Source organism: Ananas comosus, linkage group 7, assembly GCF_001540865.1.
Source record: "Ananas comosus cultivar F153 linkage group 7, ASM154086v1, whole genome shotgun sequence".
Taxonomy (NCBI): domain Eukaryota; kingdom Viridiplantae; phylum Streptophyta; class Magnoliopsida; order Poales; family Bromeliaceae; genus Ananas; species Ananas comosus.
The window spans coordinates 13,262,782-13,273,765 of NC_033627.1; the positions used below are offsets into that span (position 1 = coordinate 13,262,782).

The window sequence follows — 10,984 nt, forward strand, 5'->3', positions numbered from 1 at the left end:
AATGTAAATGCTTTTTATTTTTTCTAACATTAATTTTTTAACTGTTGTTTGCTGCGCATATTTTATCTTAAATTTTTTAATATTATTTCTTAACAAAATATAAAAGCATATTTTTTTTCTTTTACGGAGGTATAGCTCTAACATGAATTTCTTAACATATTATATATTTTTTTCTTAACATGAATNATATATATATATTTTACATTATTAACTTAATTTAGTCCATATTTTCTACCATACTTTATATTTTATCAACATAAATTTTTCAATAAAATATGCTAACAAACTACAGTTAAGAAATTTATGTTAGAAAAAATATAATGCATTTACAATTCTCCCATTTAGGTGGCTTCATAGAAAAATTAAGAAAAATATATCTGAAAATAAATGTAATATATATTAATTGCTTTAGGATAGTTACAAGTATTCAATTATCTACTTCTAAATTTAGTTGATAACAAAATTGCTTATTCCACATCCCAAAATGCTTTCATGAGCAAAATTATCAATCTGCTATCAAAAAAATGTATTAAAAAAATTAAAACAAATAAATGTTATTAATGATAAGAACTATACTTCCATACAATAATTATCTATGATTAATTAATAAAGGATATAGTCAATATACTATACTTCCATACAATAATTAATAAAGGATATAGTCAACATTTTATTGAGAAAATAGACTAGTCAAGTTACCAGCTTAATTAATTAAAAAGAATAATTCTGGAATGTTATTTGAGCATCATCATTATTTTCTTTAAAGTTTGTTTTATTTTTATATATAAAACATTTGCTAGAGAAACAATTATAGTCTTATTCCATTACCGTAATTAGATTTGCAATTGGGATCTAAATTTGAACTAAAAAATTAAAGTTATGATTAAAATTTTAAAATAATAGTAAGAAACTTTAAAAACAATAAAACTTTTATTTAGATGTTTATGTTTTTGATGCCTTTTGTTGAAGCAGTGTGAGCAAACAATGGAACGACACTCTAGATAGAAAAAAGACCTATGTTTTCTCATGACCGGAACAAATCTCTCTTAATTAATTTTTTAGAATGATTATTGATGTATGATGATCTATTTCTAAATTTAGTCGAGAGATAACAGAGTTAGTTCTTCCGCATCTCAAAATGCTTGTGTGAGAAAAACTACCAATCTGCTATCAAAAAGTTGTATTAGAAAAATTGACAAAAAAAAAAGTTTAATAATAAAAGCTATGCTTCTATACAATAATTATCTCTAACCCTATCTGTAAAGTAACAAAGACTATAGCCAACATTTTCTCAAAAAAAAAAAAAAAAAAAACTATAGCCAACATTTTGTTGAGAAAATCGGCTTGTCAAATTGCTAACCTAACTAATTAAAAAGAGTAATAATAATTTTGGCATGGTATTTGAGCATTATTATTATTTTCTTTTGGGCATTTTAAAGTTTGTTTTATTTTAATATATAGAGAATTTGCTAAAAAAACAGAGTATAGATGTTAATCATATTAAGTATACTAAAATGTATAATTGGGCTAAATTGTTTAATTAAATTTAAACTTAATTTGTTAATATTTCAACTAATTTATGCTATTCTTGGGTTGGACTATTCCAGCTAGTTTTCAGAGGACATAAACATCTCGTTAAGGTGTTATTTGTTAAAATTAAAAAAAGACCCTCATATAGAGTTTGAATAAGTTATTTAAAGATTTTTATGTATTTTGAGCGAGTTATGAGGTCCCGAAATTGAGACTTTCATTCTAATCCGAGAATAGAGCAATATAGTGGAAGTGGTGGATTTGAATAAGTTTAAGTCATTTAAAAATAAGATAAAAATAAAAGATTAATAGAGATACTCATTGTATGTTTGTTAGGTACTCTGTACACACAAACCGGAGCTTCCACCGCTGAACCTTCCACATCTTAGATCGGTTTTTTCTTATTTTGAGGTGGAATCTCTATCTATTGATGATGAATTTTATCGGTCCTCTTTAGTATCAAACATGCATGTATATTATTATTGAATGTTCATAATTCTTATTGCTTGTTTTGTTATTGTTCTAAAAATTCATGCCCTTGTGTTGCAATGAGATTTGATCTTATGCTCTAGTATGTTTCTTGTTATCATATTATACTAGTAGATGGTATGCATTTGTATTGGAAGATAATATAATTTTAGTTATTTATCTATTCCAATTACGCTATATTAGAACTATGTATTATACAAACTTGCTATTTGTTAAGTTAAGAGCATAACCCATATTAAAGTTTTATTTATGTTTAAATAAAACGGTATTATAGTAACCAATTTATATTAGTCAATTTTGAATGTTTATAATTTTTGAATTGTTTGTAAAAATTTATAATATTATGAGGATGTTGATATTAACGTCGGATATATTTAATCTTTCAATCTTAAATTATATGATGGGTCTGTAGCTGTTACACCTCTGTGGTGCTTCCGCTATCGGGGTGCTGTAGATTAAGTAATTTAAATTTAAATTTTAAATTTAAATAAAATTTAAATTCGTAACTTGAAAAAAATTGAAATTAAAATTAAAATTTTAAAATTGCTATTCACAATGCAACCTGAAAAAAAAAAAGAAATCTAATTCAAATTCACATTGAAGTAAAAAAGTTTGGAGAAAAATGTGTTTGAGAACTAAACTTTGTAAAAATAAATCTACAAGTTTAAAAGTTTATAGGGATAAAATTGAAATTATCTCTCACTTGAAATAAAATTTTCTTTATTAGTTATTTTTTAATTTCTGAAAAGCCCCTAGCTCGGGGTACCGGGTGATTGGTATCATTTGTAGAATAGCAAGTCATGGGGTTGGTTGCACCAATAAATCTTTTTCATTCATAGTTTGAAAATTAATGGTCAAGATTAGAATGAGATATTCGTACATTGCTCTAATAATAATACTTTTTCATTACTAACAATATATTTGTAAATTACCTTTAGATGTCATATTTTCTCTCTATTTTATTATAGATATTATTGATGTAGATAATATGTGAATGCTACAATCTTTCGCTATGGCATCTATTTTGTGGGAGTCAAACTTTATACTAGTTATTAGTTTTAGAGAGATAGGTAGCATGCTACCCGCTTTGTTTATTTCATTTAGAAATAAACTTAACTGAAAATGTGAATCAACTAAGATTCGAACTTGGGTCGCGGATACCAATCACCAAGCCCTTTGCCTATTGCTCTAGGGACAGTCGGTGATACTAGCTATTATTGATATAGAAAACATGTGAATGCTACAATCTTTCGCAATGACATCTATTTTGTAGGAGTGGAACTTTGATGCTACGTGAACCCTATGGATCGAGTAGATTTTATTTTGTCTTGATATGTCTGAACCTACGAACATTGATAATATGTCAAATCAATAAAACATTTTATAATAATTTAACCTTTTCTTTCTTTCTATTTTTATTCTCATAGTGTGTACAAAATCACTGGCTGCAGAAAGCTAGGGGTGTGTTTGAATCGAGGTCGGAATCGGTATCAAAATCGGAATGAGAATAAGCTAGAAACGGAATCGAAATAATTCATTACCTTATTTTGTGTGGTTCGCCACCTGAATCAGAATCAAAATGAACCATTCCTATTGTCCGTGTTTGGTTCAGATAAATATTAGAAACGTAATCAAATTAATATGTCAATTTTATCTTTATAATATAATTGTTTAAATTCAAACTAAAAATTAAATACTAAAAATGTAAAAATTTTAAAATGATGTCAAAATTTTAAATATATATATTTTTAAAAAAATAAAATTTGAAATTGAATGGATAAATCAAAATATAAAACTAAAATTTGATTTATTCAAATTCAAACTTAAAATTATAATTTAAATTTCAATTTGAATCCATAAATTTAATTTAAATTTTAAATAAAATTTGAATAAACTTTAGATTTAAATTAAATTTAAATTTAAATTCAAATTTATAAATTAGATTTGAAATGCTTGATTGAATTTTAATTTTTAATTTAAGTTCAAATTAAAATTAAAATTTATAAATATAATTTTTAAACTTAAACTTATATTTTAATTAAAAAGTTAAATTTAATCCAAACAAATCCATTCCGCCCGGTTACAATTTCTAATCCGGCCTCATAGGCCGGATTAGAAGAAGAAATAATTGGGGGATTCCCATTCACCCGAAAATCGGAATCGAAATAAAAATCTTGCATCGAAATACGAAAAACGGATTCATCTATTCTGATTCCGATTCTAGAGTAAAAAATGGGCAAACCAAACACGCCCTAGATGTACACACAAATATCTTATTCGAGAAGAGTCTATTTTAATATGTGAATGTTTTATTAAGCATAGTTTTTATTTACTCAAAAATTTATATTATTTGATGGTCAGAAAGTATAATGAAATGTGTCCTATTTGGCTGTTGAGCAAGAGGAGATCCATCCTAGTGTATATATATATGGCCGGATGCCCATCCTAGTAATTTACAAGGCAAAGAACAAATTCTAACAACTAATCTAATTTTTTTTAAAAAAATGTAAATTACAGAGTAAAAAATGTAGTAACTTACAACATTAACTAAAAGTCAAACTCAAGCAACACAAAACTGGTAATCACAGCAGAAATCAGGATCCAAAAAGTATCAATTCATACAAAAGAAAGAATTATTGATTGTAAAGAGCACTTCAAAAGTACTGTAGCAAAGGAACATAAAAATTCTCAGAACTACATGTATTAACTCACAATAAATTATTAATGTACTAACAGCCATAATGTGAAGGATTTTGATTTGTCAATATATGTATTTTACAAGTGTCATATGAATACATTAACATATTAACAACCCAGCCGACCGTCCCTAGAGCAAGTGGCAAAGGGTTTGGTGGTTGGTATCCGAGACACAAGTTCGAATTCTAGTTGATTAACATTTTCAGCTACGTTTATTTTTAAATAAAATAAACGCAGCGAGTAGCGTGCTACCTATCTCTAAAAAAAAAAAAAAACATATTAACAACCCATAAATTTAGCTTTTTGGGGGCCCCAAAGCAATTCTCTTTGTGTGAAGGAATTTCCAATAGATAGCTGATTCTTGTTTATCCACACAAAGCGTTCAACTTTCCACCGTCCAAAGCATTATTCTTTAGCTGATTCTTGTTTATCCACACAAAGCGTTCAACTTTCCACCGTCCGAAGCATTATTCTTTGTCATAATTTTTTCTGTAATAGTAAATGGAGAGAGAGACTAAATTGAAACAATTCAAGTGACCCTCACTCTCTTAGATTGTGATAGATGTTGACAGAGCAACAGAGAGAGCGTAAGTTCTTCTGAAAAAGAAAAAGAGACAGCGCAGTACAATAATTGGTGCTATTCAATTGATCAATAATAGATGAGATGTATCCACACATACCATGAAATAGTTGCTATAGTTCTTAAATATTGTTATCTTCAGCAACTTATATATGCAGCTGAGTGAAAGAAGAAGGAGGAGGAAAGAGATCACTAATGGCTGCAGGCTTTGTATCTTCCATCATCAAGTGGACAGCCGAAAAATTTTCTTCTTTGATTCCTGCACAGACGGCCGGTTGTTCAACATCCGAACCTTGCACTCGCGCCAGTGAAGACTTCGAGATGCTGCAGAAGACGATGCTGTCGATCCAAGAAGTGCTCGAGAACACGGAAGAGAAGGACATGCAGAGTTTCTCCGAAAAACTCCGCCTAAAGGAGCTGAGTGGAGCCGCTCGCGACGCCGAAGACGTGCTCGAAGAGTATGAGTACGAAGTGCTGCGAGCAAAAGTCATAGCTCGGAGACAAGCAGGCAGTGGCCGAAAGCGCAAGTTCGAGGAGGTATGTGAAACCAGCACTGATGATATTCCTGCACTAGTTCCCGTTCCGAATGATTTAATAATTAGAATGAAGGAAATCAAGAAGAGGTTTGACACGATCACGAAGGAATGGGACACTCTCCGTCTGAGAGAAAGCGACGGGCCGCGGCGGCGTGATGATCACGCGTGGACGCCAAAGCCAACTAGCTCCCTTCTACATGAGCCTAATGTTCGTGGGAGGGAGAAAGATAAGGAGCATATAATACAAATGCTTCTCGAAGACGATGAGAATAGAAAAAATTCGGTTTCCGTCTTACCTATAGTTGGAATGGGGGGGATCGGTAAGACTACGCTCGCACAGCTTGTGTACAACGATCCTAGAGTGTCTCGTCACTTTCGACAAAAGGGGTGGGTCTGCGTATCTGAAAATTTTGATGTGCTAGAGTTAACAAGAAAGATTTACACCTCAATCACTAAAGGAAGTTGCGACTATACTGAAATAAATGAGATTGTGGATGCTCTTAGGGAAGAACTGATGGGTAAGAGGTTCTTACTAGTGCTCGATGATGTTTGGATTGACAACCCGAATCTCTGGAATCCCCTGAGAGACCTGCTCTTTGCTCTAGAACCTGGGAAAGTTATAGTAACTACCCGGAATGAGTCGACAGCTACGATCATGCAGACAATGCCACTTTATAGGTTAGGCTGCCTGGGCTTTGATGATTGTTGGTTGATCTTTCTGCAACAAGCCTTTGAAGGTCGAGATCCAAATGCACTTCCGGAATTGGTAGAAATCGGTAAAAAGATTGTCGTGAAGTGTAAGGGATTGCCTTTGGCTGTCAAGGTGCTTGGCGGCCTCCTTCGCTTCGAAAGTGATGAGTGGAAATGGATTGATATTTTGGACAGCGAGTTATGGGAATTGGATGAAGAGGAGGATCAGATCCTGCCAGCACTAAGGTTGAGCTATGATCACATGCCGCCAGCGTTGAAGCAATGCTTTATGTACTTCTCCTTGTTTCCGAAAGACTATAATTTCTATGACGATAGGATGGTCAGGCTGTTGATGTCGCAAGGGCTTTTCAGATCTGACGGAACAGAGCTAGAAGAGGACATCGGCAGAGCATTTCTTGACGACTTGTTACAAAGGTCGATTCTCGAGTATCATTGTACCTATGGCCGTACAAGATTACTGAAAATGCACGATCTCGTCCACGATCTTGCACAATTCGTTGTAGGGGAGGAATTTATTAGAGTAGACGATGGCAAGCTATGCAATCTCCCTGGAGGAGTTAGACATTTATCATTGATTTGGAACAACTCCATCTCTAGTTTGAATCTTTTGCCTTTAAAAAAATTACAAGCTCTGCGGACATTCATAATAATAAAAAGGGATGATATTATCACTTACCCAGAAGTTCATGTCGACGTACTGAATGATCTCTTCCGAAACTTGAAAAGACTACGAACTTTAAATTTGAGATGGACAAGAATTGGAGCATTGCCCGAGTCAATCGGGAACTTGAAACTTCTACGCTACCTTGACATTAGACATACTGAGGTTAAAAGGCTTCCAGAATCAATATTTGGTCTCTACAATCTACAGACATTAGAGATTGAATATGATGCCTTGGCGGAGTCATCAGAAGCCATAAAGGAGTTGGTCAACTTGCGACATCTTCTATTTGCTTGTGATAAATATGCAAACTGCCTCCCATCTGGTATTAGACATCTAACAAACTTGCAGACATTGCCGGCTATTGTTATAGGAAGAGATCCTAGGCACTTTAGGATACAAGATCTAAAGAACTTGTCCCACTTGAAAGAAGTGCAGATTTTGAATCTCAAAGATATTGACAGTGTTGAGGATGCTCAAGAGGCTAATTTGAGGAGCAAGAGAGACCTCAAAGCCTTGCAGTTATCGTGGGAACACTGTTACGCCCTCTACTGTAATACAAGCCGTGGGCAAAGTTCTGAAGAGCCGTCGAAGATCCCTTCAGAAGCCACTAGGTCATTGTTACCTGTTGATTGGTTTGAGGAACGGGTACTTGCTAGCCTTGAGCCACAGACCAACCTCGCAGAATTGTTGATATATTGTTATGGAGGTATTCGATTTCCCCAGTGGGTCGGTGATGTTTCCTTCTCCAAGTTGGTCAAAATAACACTACTGAATTGCCAGAAATGTATATTGCTCCCGTCGCTCGGTCAACTGCCTTCTCTGACGTACTTAGATATGTCTTATATTGAAAGCCTGCTGCATATCGGAAGGGAGTTTTATGGGTGTAGTTCTGAAGCAAAGGGTTTCCCATCACTGGAGATATTGGCAATCTCCTCAATGGACAATTGGGTGGAGTGGGGTGGCGGCGAATATGGCGACTTTCCTCGTCTCCAAGAAATTAGTATTGCAGGATGCCCTAAGCTACAGAGGCTTCCGCAACATCTTTATTCCTCATTGACCCGATTATTTTTGTCCAATTGCGAACAACTTGATGAACTTCCTTTGCTCCCTTCACTGACTCATTTAACTCTGCGAGGTACGTATGATGAAAAGATACTCTCTTCTTTGCATCTCCATTTGCTTCGTTTTTTAGAAATTACGGGCCTCGAGACTCTTCCTATTGAATTTCGGAAAATGTACTCCCTCCAAAAATTGCGTATTTCTTTCTGTTACGGATTGGAAACAGTGGTGAGTTTGTTCGAACTCCCTTCTCTTGAGGAATTGTCAATAAGGAATTCTCCTCAAGTACAGTTCCGACTTCATTCGTCTGAAGATGTCATAACTGGAAATTGCCCTGTGCTTCAAGAGTGGTGCAGAAGACGTGACATCGACCTGACATATTCAGGTGTGATCCTCTACAAGAATTCTATACAGTTCTTGAACCCATTTGCTAGTTCATATGTTTCCCTCCTCATATTCCTTTTTGTCTTTTGGAAACAGGTTAACTTGGCAAGAAAGAATCTTCCAATGGTAAAGCAAATGCATAATCGCACTTTGCTGAATATTGAGAGATTAAACAATGCCTTGCAATATGTATTGTCGGTAAGAGGATTAATCTGAGTTTTATGGCTGATTTCAGACACTTCACACTTTTGGTTTTGATCAAATCAGAATGTGTAGAAGAGGATGAACCGGAAGGTGCTGATTTTGCAATTAGAGTGATTGTTGTTTTGAGTGATCGTCCTTTCTTTTTATGTTTTTTCCTGTATTTTCTAACTTTGTAATCTTTTCTTCATGGCTGCTGAACTGAACGTGAATTGAGTTTGGTATAAGATAAAATTATAAATTTACCAGTGAGTCTTGTTATTGTCCTATGCAATGTCGCTAAGGTATTCGCAGAGTAAGTTTACGACACTCAGTGATTCTGAAACTATATCTTGTGCTCTGTACAACAATGATTAATAATCAGGTTTAGAGAAGTAGCAGTATCCATCTTAAGATCACTTTTGCATTTCCTCCTCACCAACTTTAGCCATTTGCTATTTCTATTAATGTGCGTTTTCCAAGTTTAGAAATTTCAGAGGCAAAAGGGCATATAAAATTTACTTTTGTGATAATAGGCTCTGTTAGAAAATCAGTTGGCCTGTTTGGATGAACTTGAGACGGTAAATCGTCTCTTTCTGAGATGTCATTTTTCACGTGATCTGTTGGCCTGTCTACTGTCGAATAAAAAGGCCTTAAGCGTCTTTACTTCGGCCAGTGAGCTTTGGATGGATAGTAGCGATAAGGGGGGCATAGTTGGGAAAAAAGAGCTAACTATCATCACCTCTACTTGGTGGGCTTTACGGTTGGAGCGAAATAGAAGGATTTTCGGCTATAAAAAACTTACGTTACGACAGCTGTTGGTGGACTTATACGCACTGATGAATTCGTGGGATCTTTATTGTGTTTAGTTTAGTTTTTTTTTCCTCTTGCGAAGCCTTGATGCTTCACTTTGTTGCTAAATTTATCTTCTTACTGAATGAAGCGGTCGCATGTTACCTTTCTCTCAAAAAGAAAAGAAAAGAAAAGAAAATCAGTCTTCAGCATTACCAGTGATCATGCTAAGTCTTCACCTAGAGTCCACCATTTTACTCTTCTAAATGACACCTGAATTAGTTGTAAAACCAGTTATTTGCGCAGCTCAAATCACATCAATAAGCCCGCAATGCATATTTGGCCACATTTATGCAACTTATTTTTGGTTTTTTTTTGGGTAGTCATCTCTAGAAAAACATCAGACATATTACGAAGTCGGAATTGTTGCTATGCTGGAAAACTGAAATGAGATTATAAGTTTTCATAGCCCTGAACTCTGATTTATACTTTGTAAGCATACTATAAATTATAAAGATTAGTTCTCGAAAACTTTTAGTACTCTGTTTCGCTTAATTTTGTGAAAACTCTAATTTTGTCTGTCTAGTTTTACTTCTTTGGTAAGTCGCATTACCTCGCTGAAATGGCGGGCCGCTCCTATTCAGTGATACATTGATTTGGCGAGCCAATTCGGCTCTCTGAAAGGTCGATCATAGCGCAACTCAATGTCCACTAGCATTGCAGCAGGCCCTTACGTTTTTTCGTCTGTCGCAATCCAAGAAGCAGGAGGCTCGAGCCCAAATTTAAATCTGGTCTGTCAGGAGGATTAAATTTCTGAACTCTCTTAAACTGTTTACAGACGAAAGTGCAGACATGAAAATCCCAGCGTGGAAGTATCACGGTTTCTATGTATGGCAAGCGACAACGAAAACGAAAGCTCGGGCGCTGCCGCACACAGTGACTCTCCCATCTGCTGCTGCTCCTCCACCTCCAACTCTTTCTTTAGTAGAGCCCCGGTAAAAAAACAAAAATAACAATAAAAAATACACCAAAATCGAAAAAGCAAAAGCAAAAGAAAACAAAAAGAAACCAACATTAAAGAAAAAGCGGAAACAAAAAAGGACAAAAAAATAATAATAATAAAATAAAAGTAAAGGAAAAAAAAAAAAGAAAAGAAAAAGAAATTGGGTTGGGCTTCCGTTTTTATCGCTTCTTTGGTTACTGGGAGAGGAGTGAGTGGGAGTGTGATGGGGGAGGAGATGAGGACGGAGGAGGGGGTGAGGATATCGGAGTACGCGCACAGCCCGGCGCACTACGCGGTGGCGGTGGGCGACGCGGCGCGGCTGCGGCGCGTGCTGGCGGCGCTGCCGCGGCTGTCGCACC

At 34.7% G+C, this 10,984-nt stretch overlaps 1 protein-coding gene and 1 pseudogene across 2 annotated transcripts; both read left to right on the forward strand.

The window, feature by feature from the left end:
* Window positions 5,197–9,103, forward strand: LOC109712869 (putative disease resistance RPP13-like protein 1). 2 transcript variants are annotated; one of them, XM_020236659.1, is made up of 3 exons: window positions 5,691–5,833; window positions 5,899–8,651; window positions 8,747–9,103. In XM_020236659.1, the coding sequence occupies exons 2-3, from the start codon at window positions 5,900–5,902 to the stop codon at window positions 8,749–8,751; spliced, it is 2,757 nt and encodes a 918-aa protein (XP_020092248.1). In that variant the 5' UTR covers window positions 5,691–5,833; window position 5,899; the 3' UTR covers window positions 8,752–9,103. The 2 variants fall into 2 exon arrangements, with proteins under 2 accessions (XP_020092246.1, XP_020092248.1); XM_020236657.1 differs by having other exon boundaries at window positions 5,197–8,651.
* The window catches only part of LOC109713501, a 4,098-nt pseudogene continuing 3,832 nt past the window's right edge, over window positions 10,719–10,984 (forward strand).

Excerpts from the sequence above, each read along its gene's own strand:
- LOC109712869 (XM_020236657.1), top strand. The coding sequence starts at position 5,492 with ATGGCTGCAGGCTTTGTATCTTCCATCATCAAGTGGACAGCCGAAAAA.